This window comes from Perca fluviatilis, chromosome 7, assembly GCF_010015445.1.
Source record: "Perca fluviatilis chromosome 7, GENO_Pfluv_1.0, whole genome shotgun sequence".
NCBI classification, from domain to species: domain Eukaryota; kingdom Metazoa; phylum Chordata; class Actinopteri; order Perciformes; family Percidae; genus Perca; species Perca fluviatilis.
In genome coordinates, this window is record NC_053118.1 from 28819961 (window position 1) to 28835717 (window position 15757).

General features: G+C 37.3%; 1 protein-coding gene across 4 annotated transcripts in view; it reads left to right on the plus strand.

Moving 5' to 3' along the window:
* LOC120562342 overlaps positions 1 to 15408 on the plus strand; it is a 34719-nt gene extending 19311 nt beyond the window's left edge. The window contains exons 15-26 of one of the 4 annotated variants that reach the window (XR_005639746.1): positions 119 to 411; positions 736 to 809; positions 6288 to 6340; positions 7076 to 7221; positions 7442 to 7656; positions 7769 to 8022; positions 8627 to 8755; positions 10521 to 10674; positions 11352 to 11381; positions 12263 to 12339; positions 13333 to 13380; positions 14168 to 14210. Coding sequence is in view for 3 of the 4 variants with exons in the window: in XM_039806047.1 (XP_039661981.1) it covers positions 119 to 411; positions 736 to 809; positions 6288 to 6340; positions 7076 to 7221; positions 7442 to 7656; positions 7769 to 8022; positions 8627 to 8755; positions 10521 to 10674; positions 11352 to 11381; positions 13333 to 13380; positions 14168 to 14430 (1659 nt within the window). In the remaining variant the exon portion in view is untranslated. Of the gene's footprint in view, positions 1 to 118; positions 412 to 735; positions 810 to 2470; positions 2637 to 6287; positions 6341 to 7075; positions 7222 to 7441; positions 7657 to 7768; positions 8023 to 8626; positions 8756 to 10520; positions 10675 to 11351; positions 11382 to 12262; positions 12340 to 13332; positions 13381 to 14167 lie in introns of all 4 variants that reach the window. The other 3 variants (XM_039806048.1, XM_039806047.1, XM_039806049.1) reach the window with 3 other exon arrangements.
* Positions 15409 to 15757: the final 349 nt, after the last annotated feature.

Genomic DNA, 15757 nt, shown 5'->3' on the forward strand with positions numbered 1-15757 from the left:
CGCTACTTTGTATATGTAAAGAAAATGAGGACATAATCAAAAAAACATATATTAGTGTATAATTTTCTTCAGGGATCATGCAGAAAAAAACATAAGTCGTATCCTTTGAATTTTTCAGGCAGCAGCAATGGCAGCTATGAAACAGGTTCTTTTGGAAACACTGAAGGATTTAAGTAACAAGCAGCTCCGGAAATTCAAGTGGTTGCTGCAGTTCACGCTGTTCCAGAAGAGCCTTCCACTAATCTCATGGAGCCTACTGGATTGGGAAGACACAGGCAAACTTGTGGATCGGATGTTAAAGACCTGTGGCCAGCAGTCTGTGGAGGTGACCAGGGAGGTTTTAATGGACATGAACAGGAGAGATCTGTTGCGGAGGCTGTCAGAAACCATGGAGGAGGTTGGAAGGAAGAGGTTATTATAATTATAATAACTATTTGTATAGCACCTTTAAAAACAATAGTTTACAATGTGCTTTGACAGCGGAAATAAAAGCAAATACAAATCAATACACATATTTATTTACACATCAATACACATACAATTACACAATATTGTAATAGTGAAAAAGGAAAGATGGGGAAGCTCTAAAGGACAGAGAGAATCACGAATCAACAGGTGATAGGGATAAAAGACGGTAAAAAGACAACATCACATAAAAGAGTCTATAAAAAAGTGTGTTTTAAGAAGTGATTTAAAGGAAGTCATTGATCAAGTTAGCTTTATCTTCTCGGACAGGTCTATTGAAAGCCAAGTCACCGTGATGGAGGGGCCAGGTTTGCCATCGTCAGTCATCAGCTCAGGACTCAAAAGTAAGAGAAAGAAGACAAAAACTATCACAAATCACAATCATGTTTCTCATAAATGTCTAATAAATAGAATTCCTAGTGAAACTGAGTTCAAACTTTATTTAATCTCCAATGAGAAATGTGAAAAGATGCGGGGGCATGCAGCGATGCAAGAACACCACATTCATTACTTTAACTGCAGAAATCATTGAGTTGCCTTTTTCATCTCTCTTTGAGCCTCTTTGATTTTCATGATGTCACTACTGAGTAGATTCTAATGTGGTTTTGCAGCAGTAAATTCTTTGTCTTTTATTTAAAAGCAAGGAGGAGCAAAATATGAGGCGTGGGTTAGAAGGGGAGATAATATGTATTAAGATTTCCAACCTCTCTCTCTGTGATTGATTTTTATCTCAGACTAGTGCAAACTTGAGTGTTATTTTGTTATTGTAATCCTTCATATAATGTGTTATTTGTGTACTGATTTTGAATCAGTTATAAATACTTTTCTGTTTTCTTTCTCCTCAGAGAAACAAGGGTTTATACCGCTTGTTTATTATTTATAATTATTTCACTTTAATGTTGCTTTTTTTTCTTAAATGTGAACACTGAGGCAACTATTTAATATATGTTTGTTTGAATGTTAAATTAGAAGCATAAACTATATGCTGTCTAATCACATCTCCTGTTACACTGTCAATAAGTTATTAGATTTTACCTTCCATTTGGAACCTGTTTCAGTAACATTACAACATAGGGCAGGACTTTTTTGTTTCGATCGTTAAACAGCTAGTCTGTTCTTTAGTAGACTTTACAGAGTAGATGTCACTCAACAGTTTGTCCTGCACAACATATGGATCTCATATTAGAGCAGTGCTATGTAACGCATAAACATTTGGAAAGTTACCGTATGATTTTATATATCAAAATAACATAATTTAAAACAAATTCATTTGTGTCTTCACAAGGGCCTCCAGTAATCTTCAAGATTAGGGGTGACACTAGGGTATGTAGATACCCTTACATTAAGGTAACACAGTCTAATAAGTCTTATTAGCCTATAAACATTACTAATTGGTCAAAATGAGCATTCATTAATATAGTGATGTTTGTTGCCATATTTATGGCCCTGTCTTTGACTGTCTTTGCGAAGAGGTGCATACGTTTTCTGAACTTACTCAGTTTGTTTTTTAAGACTAAGAATGGATGCTTTGATATTTTAGTGAACGATTCTTTCATGTATTCACCGTCCGTGAATGGCTTTCCACGCCTCACTATTACCTGAGCTGCCACAAAGCTAGCAGCAGTGGAGTTTGGAGATTTGATCTGCTGTTTTCTACAGCAGTTCCAAAATTTCTCTCTTTCTCTCATCCCTAGCTGGATACTTTTCAGCAGATGCAGTGTGCTTATCTGGAAATGTATTTTCATATTACTTTTTTTTGTTGTTTGCTAATTTCTCGCCCCAGATCAAGCAATCATGGTAACCAACAGCTTTGGCGGTGAAAGCAAATTAATTTGTACCGCACTTTAAATTCTCAATTTTTCCTCCAAGACTTTTCTCTATTTGTTATATAGGCCACTATTCTTTATGTCGTAAGAATCTGTAAGAATTACTTTAGGCCTTCAACAATAATAAATTAATTTTAAAATGTAAAAAAAATCCTTTCCATCTAATTTTTCTATCACAGGAAGACACTGCAGAGGCACTGGACTGGGATTTTCTGTGGTGGGACATCCCAGTGTTCCACAGCCGAGGGTATGTTTTCATGGCATAAATGATTGTTCTCTACATGACTGGACTAAACTTGAACCTGAAGTAAACAGTCCACATGCAGATGAGGCTCCAACTTACAGGTAAAACAATAACATCCTAAATACTGTGTCACAGCAAACTGGAACTATAGGAAACACGTAAGCTTGGTTTTGGGTTTTTTTCACAGAAGGAAATCTTTCTCTCTGCTGTTACTGGTTACACACATGCAATTTGACATTTATAGTGGCAATACAATAATATTGTGCCCCTAATACAGTATATTTGTGCATATTCACAAACTCACTTATTTTATTTTCTATTTTATTATTTAATTTTTTATTTTATTTTATTTTATTTTCAAGTTTATAAAAAAGTTAGTTTTAAGAAGTGATTTAAAGGAAGTCATTGATCAAGTTAGCTTTATCTTTTTGGACAGGTCTATTGAAAGGCATGATGGAGTGGCCAGGTTTACCATCGTCAGTCATCAACTCAGGACTCAAAAGTAAGAGAAAGAGGGGAACGTGTGTGTGTGTGTGTGTGTGTGTGTTGGGGGGGGGGCAAAATAAAACAGCAAAAGAGTCATTTTCAGCCCAACCAATGTTACATACCCTATTAGGAGACCTTAAGGAACAGCATGAAATACCGTATATAACCAGCTGTAGGATAACTTTATGGGGTCTACTTAACACAGCCCTCTAGCCCTCGGACCTCGTGAAATATTAACCTAAGTCTGTCACATCATATGGATACAACTTTAAAGATACAATTTGCCTGTTCCCAGCATTAGCACAACACTTTGTGATGGTTAGCTTGTTACCTGTGACGATATATGCTAAATGTAATGTCTCTTTCACTCATAAAAATGTCTAATGTCAAAGTGAGTCCAGCGCGAGGGAGACCTGACTCCGAGGAGGAGAGGTTAGTGAGGCCAGCGTCTCCACAGCAGGTGACAGTGCGCACGGATCCGCTGCGCCACGCATGGATGAAATAATGAAATAGTAAATAGGACAACAGTAACAGAAATATGTGCAGAATTAAGACAGTCCAGACGGCCCAGTGTTTGGTGGACCAAGTACACCTTGTTCACTTAATAGCCTGCAAATCATCCACGGGATCAATTACGCATCACATGAGTTTGCCCACCCGACACAGTGTTTGTTCCTGGGGAGATGGATCCGTGCAGGGCCGGTTCTAGCCCTTTGGTTGCCCTAGGCGAGATTGAGTTTTGGGCCCCCCCCCCCCTTGTCTTGCATTGCCAGATATCCACAGCGCTGTGTCAGCGATAGAGCAGCAATGTATGTACATTTTAGTTTCTAGCTTCCATGTAAGTTACATGGCACCAACATTTGGTCTAATCATAACTGGTCTGGCAACCCAGAGGCCAGTGTTTTGTTTCCAGATTTGTGTGCATGGTGACTTATGATGGGGGGGGGGCCTGGGGGTCCACCCCCAGAAAATTATGAGCATTAAATACTTAATTTCCTGCCTTCTGGTGAATTTGTATGCACTTATTTTTGTTTACCTTTTTCTGAATCAATTTATACTGTAAATATCTATCTAAAAGGAATTTATTTTGGTGTTGTTGGTGCACATCACACATTCTCTAAAACATAGATTACAATCCAAATATAAAAACATAATGGAATATATTGCAGTAAGGCTCTCAGGCATTCTGTATTGCTTTCATCTATTATGTAGATCGACCTTGCTAATTATATCTGAGTCACAATTGTGACACAGATATATGTATATATATGATATATACACATGTAGCCTAGGCAACATTTACTTTTCCCACTTTTGCTTCTTTTGTTGAGGAAGTAACCTCCTTAAATGTGCATATTAAAATTATTCACCTGAATGATACATGAATTTATTTTAATGAATTGTAATATTTCACGACTGTAATATTTCAGATGTATTTGAGCAAGATTTCTGCTCATGTTCAAAAATTTGTGCACATTCAAAATACAGTATTCATCTGTGTTCTGAGGTTTTGAGGAGTCTTGATATTTTGAGAAAAATATAGTGATAATACAATAAGCTTTTTTTTTTATTTATTTTTTTTTTATTTCTGTGGGTCACCATAATCCGGTTCCAGGAAATACATCAAACAAGGCGAAACAATAAAAAAATAAATAAAAAATAAATCAATAAAGGACAGATTTCAAAATGTCATCAAAACAGTTTTGTCAAAATTTCATTTCTATTTTTTATATAGTATACTTCCCTCAATTCTTATTGATTTTATCGACCCACCCCCACCCACCCACACACACACACACCCACACCCACACATCCACACACACGTAAAGTAAATTAAAATAAATGAACGGGGTTCTAAAGACAGGTTCTAGAGGGCATCATAAATTTGTCTCCATTGGCTATCAAATTGTTTCTTTTTATTTTTGTCCTCTGACATTGATCTTTCAATACTCAGATAATACTTCATTAGGGCCTTCCAATTCTCTATTGAAGGTGCTTCCTTATTTTTCCAGTTTTGCAAGATCAATTTTTTAAAGATAAGAGAGGAAAAAAGTATCTGCCAACTAGTTGGATATCTTATTCCCTCTATATCTTGAAAAATACATATTTTTGGGGAGAATATAATTTCTCTATTAGTATACTTAGATAACCAAGTCTCTATACCCTCCCAGGTCTTCTTTATACCTTTGCAGTACCAAAAGGCATGCATAATGGAGTCACCATATGATAATACAATAAGCTATTACAAGAATAAAGTCACTATATTTCAGAAAATAATCCACCTGCACCATAGTCTGCTGTGCATTACGTGATATCTCTGCTGATATGGTAGATCTCACCTCCTGACAGACACAGAGCCCCGTTTGGGACGCTGGTCTCTGAATGAGACAGTTTAGGGAAGTGGCTGTACGCTGCTCTACATCGGCGGTGGAAACACAAAACTACGCAGAAATAGGGACACATCTGCCGCAGCATGCCCACAGCAGAGCACGTCCACGGAAGGCGCGCTGCAGCAGCTCCGTGTCTGTGCCGCTGCTCGTCTCTATTTCTACAGAGAGAGTGGACATAAGCGACACACAGGTCTGCTTCAGAGCTCCGTGTGTTTGAGTCTGACACAGAGACTGGAAACGTCGCGTAATGAAAGGTTGACAAGTAAACGTGTGGCTGAGGGGGCGCCCTAGGATGATCATGTTTAATAAACACGTTTTATTTCGCCTGGCATATTATTAATGGGAAGTAGACCTAAGGGCGACACGGCGCCCCCAACACATTTGACGCCCTAGGCAATTGCCTAGGTCGCCTATGGCAATCGCCGGCCCTGAGCTCATCATACGTTTCCCCAACGTATATGCGCCAATAAAAGAAAAATAGAAATAGATGAATGAATTTAGATTTAAAAAGCAATAATTGCATGAAAACAGGTTGTTCGAGTCTCAAAGCTCGAGTCCGTGTCAAGTCTTAAGTCTTTTGGGTCGAGGTGCAAGTCAAGTCTGAAATCAGCTGTTTGTGCGACTTAAGTGCAACTTGAGTCCGAGTCTCAGACTCGAGACCCCCACCTCAGTCTCAGACCTGAGTCCCCACCTCTGGCTAGTCTGTTCTTTAGTAGACTTTACAGAGTAGACTTCACTCAACAGTTTGTCTTGCACAACATATTGATCTCATATTAGAGCAGCGCTATGTAAGACATAAACATTTGGAAAGTTACCGTATGATTTTATATATCAAAATAACATAATTTAAAACAAATTCATTTGTGTCTCCACAAGGGCCTTCAGAAATCTTGAAGCTTATGGGTGGCACTAGGGTATACAACATGCAGGTAACACCGTCTAATAAGTCTTATTAGCCTATAAACATTACTAATTGGTCTAAATGAGCATTCATTAATATAGTTATGTTTGTTGCCATATTTATGGCCTTGTCTTTGACGGCCTTTGTGAAGAGGTGCATATGTTTTCTGAACTTACTCAGTTTGTTTTTTAAGTCTAAGAATGGATGCTTTGATATTTTAGTGAACGATTCTTTCGTGTATTCACCGTCCATGAATGGCTTTCCACGCCTCACTATTACCTGAGCTGCCACAAAGCTAGCAGCAGTCGAGTTTGGAGATTTGATCCAATTCTTAAAAGTAATAATCTGCTGTGTTTTCTACAACTGTTCCGAAATTTCTCTCTTTCTCTCATCCCTAGCTGGATATTTTTCAGCAAATGCAGTATGCTTATTCTGGAAATGTCTTTTCATATTACTTTTTTGTTGTTGGCTAATTTCTCGCCACAGATCAAGCAATAATGGTAACCGGCAGCATTGGCGGTGAAATCAAATTAATTTGTCTCACACTTTAATATCTCAATTTTCCTCCAAGACTTTTCTATATTTGTTATATAGGCCGCTATTCTTTATGCCGTAGCCTACATAGGCTATGATGAACATTTTAGTTGACTGAAATGTTATGTAGCCTGAATGGAGAGTGTAAGAATTACTTTAGGCCTTCAACAATAATAAATTAATTTTAAAATGTAAAACAATTCATCTCCATATAATTTTTCTATCAAAGGCACAGGGAGCCACTGGAGAGGCACTGAACTGGGATCCACTGGGGAGGGACTCTACCCCTGGCATAGATGATTGTCCTCTACATGACTGGACTAAACTTGAACCTGAAGTAAACAGTCCAGATGCAGATGAGGCTCCAACTTACAAGTAAAAATAAAAATTAATAAAAATAATAACATCCTAAATACTGTGTAACAGCAAACTGGAACTATAGGAAACACATAAGCTTGGTTTTGGGGGGGTTTCACAGAAGGAAATCTTTCTCTGCAATTTGACATTTATAGTGGCAATACAATAATATTGTGCCCATAATACAGTATATTTGTGCATATTCACAAACTCACTTATTTTATTTTCTGCAACATAGCCTACACTCTGAAGCAGGGAACTTTGAATGCAGTGTCTCTGGCTTGCGCTGGGTCTGTAAGGAGAAGGTCAGCTTTAAGTACCAGTTTTGCTCTTGGGAGGGAATTATGGAAAGGATGGAAAGCCTACAATACATGCCTGCAGGTCCCCTTATGGACATCACAGTCATTGCTGGGAAGTTAGATGAAGCGTACCTGCCGCACTGGATCTGCATAGGTAAGTGGCCATGAAGAAAATAAGAAAATAACTTTTGAAATATCTGATAGTATATGTACAAAACCCAATGCAATCCTTTTCTCCTCACTAATTGTGTTTGTATTTTGTGCAGATGACAACCCTAAAATATTAGACAAGTTTGCAGTCCTACACATAGGTGACTGTGGAGATGTTGTGGAAAAAGTGTCTGAAGTCACATCGTCCCATGTCAAGCTGTCTGAACCCTTTTTCTCTCCAAGAGCGGCTCTGATGAAAATGGGCTTGCCTGTGAAAATAGGCTGTCAAGTGTTAATATACTACATATCCAAATCATCATTCCTCAGACTGCATGTTTACCTGATCCCACATGATCATGGTCTACAACAGGTTACTGAATATCTTACTAATTACTTACTGCTAGTCACAAATGCGTAACATAATGAGATTCCATACCAAAGCCTACAATGGAGTATTAAGGCCAGTGTTTAAAATGAAAACAAACGTGAAATGCGATTCTAATGTTTTAATATTTTAAAAGTTGTACAACTATGGGAATAAGGTCATACTTGAGGGAATAAAAATATTAAAAAAAAAAACATTATGAGAATGAAGTCATTATATTGTATGTTGAGATGAAAAAAATCTACCTCAAACAGCAGACCTTTTTCTGTCAAATTTAACTTCTTAACAAGTTGATATAAATAGTCAATTCCTTAACGTAAGTGACTCTAACTGAACTGGTGGTAATGGTCAAACAATGCAGCAGTGTGTGTTCTCACACTTTGCTGATGTGGATTTGTTGTGATAATTTCGTCTCAGATGTACGACTTTATAATAATGACCATTTATTTTATTTTTTCCCAATAGTGACCCAAATACTCTATTGTTAAAATCACACTGTTTGTTCATGAATGTAATTTAAATTACTGATAGCAATATTTGCCACTGTAACCTTGAAGCAGCTTTGTGCTTATATTGATTTTATTTCCAGACAGTGGACAAAAAGAAGGAGAAACAAGGATACAAAAGAATCGAAAAGCCACGCCCAGACAAGTACCTGAAAATGCAGCAGGGTTTCAAACTCGCAGCAACCATAAACATGGCAAAAATTCTCCCAGAGGTACAGTTTGCAACGTCAGTCAGCAATTAAATCTGTGTACATAGTGAATACTGGTTCAGACATATAATATACTGTAGGGTCATAGCAATTGGTTTTTTGACACTGTCATAGTTCTGTTTGTCAAGTGGGAGATGTAGTAGGAATCAGACATTTCATGACATCTCTGATTTTGAATTGCAACCAGGCAGCTGATGTGTTGCGATTCAATTTTTTCTAACTGCTGCAATTAGAAGTATAACCTGCCAAAAGACACAAGTGAAAAACAGATACAATTAAGGGAACTCACATGTACCCTCGGGTCCCTTTTTGAAGCAAAGGCTGGAACACCTGTTTCTACTCAAGTTAATTGGCTCAGAACAGTGAACTCACTCATTAACAGATGGGGAGACCTAGCCCCAGTTTGTGTCTGTCATGTATTACATAGTATAGTATAGTATTAGTGTTACATTCAAGTCACAAAGGTAATCATCAGTTTCTGTAAAAGGTAAAACCCAGAAGTTTGTTTACCAACACTAGCTGTTCTGAAAGTATTTAAAATTGTGCGCTGACTAGTGTTACATATATGACATCACAGTGGCATATCAGTTTTTTTTTATTTATCCTTTATTTTACCAGGTGATGTCCCATTGAGATAGTCAAATCTCTTTTACAAGGGAGCCCTGGATAAATAAATAATACTAAGCAGACTGAACACAGACGTGTAAACGGTCTATGAGAGCAATGCTGCAGTTATAGTCTCGTAATATCGCATAAAACAAGGCACATCACGACAATAATACAACATTCTCATTACTAAGGCCCCAAAAATGAGACTAGTTACAAATCTATTGACATTTTGGCCACACATTAGCTACTTCAAGAGAGTCGGAAATACTCAAGGGGGTAAGCTTCGCTTCAGAACTCGAGCCATCATGGCGCCATTTTGTTGCTAACTGGCCATCACCTCCTGTTAGCATTCCGCTTACCGCCATTTTTTTTTTACGTCACTTGACTGAGAATAACTTTACATCCGAAGCGTTTAAAGACTCGATTTGTCCATTGTTTAGTTCTAAAGAAACACAACAACGTATAAAAGGCTCCATTACCTTGTATCTCACGTTATGGCTCCGTAGCAGACGTTTTTGTAAAAATAGGCTAACGATTGTGTCATAACCAAGTGACTTACTGTCGCACAGTAGAGGAATTACCGTATAGTACAGGAGAAGCTCACAGGCAGTTTCGACTTACGTTAGCTGTTTAGGTTTAATTACTAATGTTAACTAGCATGTTAGTTAGCAATAATTAGCCTGTGCTTATGTTATCTCCTTACATATACCTACACTCTCCGTCTCTGTAAGGTTGGGAATGATTGAGATTTCTCTTGGCACAGCTACCAGAAGACTTCACACTTTCAGACACGTTGCTCACGTCACATTTACGCTGTCTCTGTCAGTTGGAGGCTGCGCAGTAAAGCTGGCCATCACCGGAAAAGTGCTTCTAATAGCCTTCACTGGTCTCCGTCCAGAGCAACGGGGTCTATTGGTCCATTAATATATATGTCAATGGAAATACTGCAGCTTTGTTTGGAGTGGGCCTTGCTTGCTGCGTTCAGTGTGTGCCAGAGAGCAGAGGCACGTTCAGTTGACCACACATCAGCCAGACAAACCACTATCCCTAAACAATTTAGTTTGGCCAGAGAACTCCTTTACTCCTGTATAAGATTTACATTGACTCAAACTTTGTCAAAGTCTAACTACTCCTGCTTTCATGTTATTTTTTTACACAGAAAATAACCCTCAGATACGATAGCCAAGATCCAAATTTCTATGAAGTGAACATTGAGAATCCAGACACAAACTTCCAGCTTACACTCTCACCCTTTAACAACAAGAAGGGTGAACCACAGTGTGAACCAGTATGGATCTGTGAAATTCAAAAAGGTCAGTGGTTATTAAACAATATTACCTTCATACATGTACATACAGTATGTCACTTGAGCTGTAGACTAAAATTTAACAATGTCAATGTACAAAAACTCAATAAAATACCAATTACAAAAACAACAATATTACCTTCACTATATGTGAAATATAATGCATTATTATTATACATAATGCATAAAAGAAAGATATATGTAAATGAAAGAGAGCCGAATCACATTTTTAGGTCCAATTCCAATGCATACTCAATATGGACTTGCTGCTCTGTACATGAAATAATTTGGCTGTATTTGATGTATGTGTTTACATGTCATTGATTTCATGATAATGAGGGGAACTTCCAGTTTACTTAATTCCATGAATAGAAGCCCATAAAGGGGCTCTAGGCAATTTATGGGTATTGGAACGGATTAAAACAATTAAAACACACAACAAAATACGACAACAGTTATATGAATGGCGTTTACGTGGGCTCCACCTTGTCTCACTAATGGCACCTACTGGCTCTTATAATTCAAATATAAATGAAAATTATTACATTAAAGAAAATGAGAAACCAGTGTATGCACTACAATTGTTTTATTCATCTAAAGTGTCTTGTTATTGAACCTTTTGTTGTGAATACAACATTAAACCACAATATCAGCAATCTTTTTTTGTTCTGTATTTTATTTCAGTTGACTATCAAAACTCTGCCGATTCACAAGGTAAGATGTTGCATATAATAAGTCTTTTTAAGAATTGCACTGATTGCAGTGACAAATGCTCAAAATCCTTTTAATTCCATAATATCAATGCATTGGTAACACTGCACATTCAATTCTAAATCAAAACATGACCAAAATTGATCAAGTTTGTGTTTACAGAAAGTGAAGAAAAAGGAATATTAGGCTGTTCAAAAAAATAGCAGTATTTGGATTTTTCTTTACAAACGCAAACATTTGCTGTATAAACTGAAAAATGTCTCAAGGTTTACTTTACTTTGAATCACTGCACTAATATTTAGTTGCATAACCATTATTTGTGAGAACTGCTTCACATCTGTATTGCATGGAGTCGACCAACTTTTGGCACCTGTGAACAGGTATTCCACAATTTCTCTGCATTACTGGGTTTGCCTCAGAAACAGCATTTTTGATGTCACCTATGGGATTGAGGTCTGGGGATTGGGCTGGCCACTGCATAACATCAATCTATCAAGACTTTGCTCGCTTACTGGTGTGTTATGGGTCATTGTCTTGTTGAAAGACCCATTTCAAAGGCATTTCCTCTTCAGCATAAGGCAACATGACCTCTTCAAGTATTTTTATGTATTGAAACTGATCCATAATCCCTGGTATGCGATAAATAGGCAAAACACCACAGTATGAGAAACATCCCCATAACATGATTTTTGCACCACCATGCTTTACTGTCTTCACAGTACTGTGGCTTGAATTCAGTGCATGGGGGTCGTCGGACAAACTGTCTGCGGCCCCTAGACCCAATAAGAACAATTTTGCTCTCATCAGTCCACAGAATTCTCCTTTGGCCAGTCAATGTGTCCTTTGGCAAATTTCAACCTATTCAGTACATGTCTTTTTTTCAGCAATGGGACTTTGCGGGGGCTTCTAGCTGATATCTTTGCTTCACATAGCCTTCTTCTGATTGTAACGGTACTCACAGGTAACTTTAAGTCTTCTTTGATTTTCCTGGAGCTGATCATTGGTTGAGCCTTTGCCATTTTGGCTATTTTTCGATCCATTCGAATGGTAGTTGACCGTTTTTTCCCACGTCGTTCAGGCTTTGGATGCCATTTCAAGGCATTTGAAATCATTTTGGCTGAGCAGCCTATAATCTTCTGCACTTCTTTATATGTTTTCCCCTCTCCAATCAACTTTTTAATCAAAGTCTGCTGTTCCTCAGAGCAATGTCTGGAATGACCCATTTTGCTAAGTATTTCAGTGTGAAATGAACTGCACATGCACAACATTTGCTTCCTTCCTTCCTTAAATATGGGCCATAATTGATGCCTGATCAATCACCTCACTAAGTGAACACAACACTGCTATTATTTTGAACATGCCCCTTTCATTTACAGATTCAATTACACAAAATGAGCAGCATGCATGTCATGACTGTTGAGTCTGTTGGTTTTCTATGACTCTACAACACTTACTAGTAAATTATTTGCCATGTAGAAATATCACTTCTACCAAAAAATTTGATTTATGAGGTTAGTGATGTTGGACTGCTATTATTTTGAACACAACACTATATCAAAACATTAGTTTACAAACTCTCACACAATCCATGCAGTATAATCCATAATCCATGCTGAGAACTTTCCAAACACATGCATTCTCGCTAAAATCTTACTATTTATAACACTTCCGCTACTTGTCCACTACTGGTCTGAGAAGCTTGTGCAGACCCATTGATGTAAATAGTAAGGTCTTAGCGAAAATCCATGTGTTTGGGAAATACTGAGCATACGACTGGAAAACGAGACTTATACTGCATGAGGTAGACAAAGTCTGTACCTATTTTAGTCTTCTATTTTTACAGTGAAAGAAAGCTTTTTGTTTGCAGTAGTAGTATTATGGTATACAGTGGTGTGCATAAACACCATACCGGTCCATTATTATGCAATTTTAATTTTCCCTATATTTGTTTCAGCTGCAACACCCTCAGCTGGAGCAACTGGTGTGAATACCGGGGCCGACGGTAGGTGCAGGTTGTGTTGGATGATTACAATAGACCAAACTTGTTCTTAACAGAGCACAGGCTCAGGAGTAATGAATAGATAAGTGCTGCATGGTGTTATGGAATTTCAATAAATTGTTTGACACTTCAATCGATACCACTCTAATGTCTGTGCATTAAGAATAGAGAGCCAGCCAGCTAGGTTAGTGTAGCTTAGCTTAGCATAAAGACGGAAAACAAAGGGAGACAGCCTGGCTCTTTCCAAAGTAAAAACAACCTGCCTCATAACGCTAGAGCACGCTAATTAATACGTTATATCTTGTTTGTTTAATTGGTACAACAACAAAAACAACTTTGGGCAGGCTAACTTTTCTCATGTGCTTCTGGTCATTATGCTAAACTAAGCTGAATGTCTCCTAACGTCTTATTTAGCGTACAGACATGAGAGTGGTATTGATTTTCTCATCTCACTTTTGGCAAGAAAGCCAATAAGTGTATCTCCAGAAATGTCGTCATAAAAAGTTAAGATGTATGAGCTTTACCGAATGGCATTTGGAGAACACGTCATTTTGTAACTGTAAGATGAAGACTTTACTCTTTTAGATGTAGTTAGAATCTAAAATTATAAATCAGCTAATTGAAAATGTTTTCTTCTGTCTAAAACACAGCTGTTTGGGTTTCATTTTACCTTAATTAGCTGTAACAACATTATGTAGCCTACTCATTCTTACCCTACTGTGAACTATGAAATCAGTGTTACAGAATGTTAAGTCCTCATTGTAGAGTCATGTTTTCCCTTTTTCCTCAGGCAAACACTTTGTGGATAAACATAGAATCAAGCTGATCGAGAGAGTGAGCAACATTGCAATCATTTTGGATGAGCTCCTCTACAAGGATGTCATCCAACAAGAGACGTATAATAAAATCAGGGTTCTGCCTACCTCTCAGGAGAAGATGAGGGAGCTCTACTCTGGTCCCCTGAATGCCGCTGGAGACTGCAAAGATATCTTCTACAAAATCATTGAGGAAAAGGAGCGATATCTAGTTGATGAGCTCAAAAAAAAGGAGTGACTGTTATAATGAAATCCATTTTTTGACCAAACATACCATCTACCTGAACAATGTTTTTATACAATAACAATGGGGCATTAATAATGTAATGCTATGTCTCTGTGGGGGCTTTCTAAAAAGTTGTGTCCACTGTATGTTTAATCAGAGCTCTTGCCCTTAATTTTACTCTTAAGCTGGTAAGAAATAATTTTTAATGACATATCTTATGTAAAATTTATCATTTGCAGAATCAGATTCTGCAAATATTTATCAGACAATCATGTAAGAAATTAATTAATGTTCTCACCAGACATCAAATGAGAGTATGTAATGAGTCTGTTTTATAACATAATCATTTTATGTAAATGAAAACATGCTAGATCATAAATAATTATCCATAAGTTTTGCATGTAAAGCCCATTTGACCTTTCATATATGCCAACATATGTTTTATCTTTTTTAATCACCTTTATTATGCCCAATAGGAATAACTTTACTTTACTAAAATGTTTTGAACAAGATATTTTGAAATTTGTGATTGAGTGTCTTAAAACTATGGTGACAATATACTGATCTAGGCTAATAGTGTTCAAATGCGTGCCCATCATTCCCTCCAGCTTTTAAAAAACATAGTAGATCTTAACATCTATTTAGTTCTGTAATTGTTCAGAGGGATCCGTACTGATATGTTTCACAACTTTGTGCTTAATGAGCCTAACCCTTTCTCAAAACCTTTTCTTCACACATGCAAATAAGAACGAATGTTTCCTGCAAACGCCGTCCTCAATTTCTATGGTTGAACTGTATTGAAAGCTGTTCCTTCTCGTTCTCTGACATTGTGATGAAGAACTGTGCTGCCTACGGGATCTCTGAAATGTTATGAATGTTAATGTGAGGAGAGGCATGAAAACACTTGTATCTTTCCTCTTGTCTGACAGCAACTGCGGTGAGTTTGCTGTTCTCAGCATTTTACTCATAAAATATCTGTATCTATCTTTATTTTAAAAGGTAACTGCAGCGATTTTACTCATCAAGTGAATGAGTGAGTGCTGAGTAGACTACTGAAAACTGTAGATTATAAAGCCTTGTGTGGCTCTAGAGCAGGGGTCACCAACCTTTTCTAAACTGAGAGCTACTTCATGGGTATTGAGTCATACGAAGGGCTACCATTTTGATATAATATTCTGAAATAACAAATGTGCTCAGTTTGCCTTTAGTTATATATGATTATTAATGATTAATGATACTCATCTATGTGAAGACAATGATCATGTTAATGATTTCTCACAATAATTCTCAACAATGACTTAACAAGGTGGGAAACAGATAATATGAATATTCAATTTTC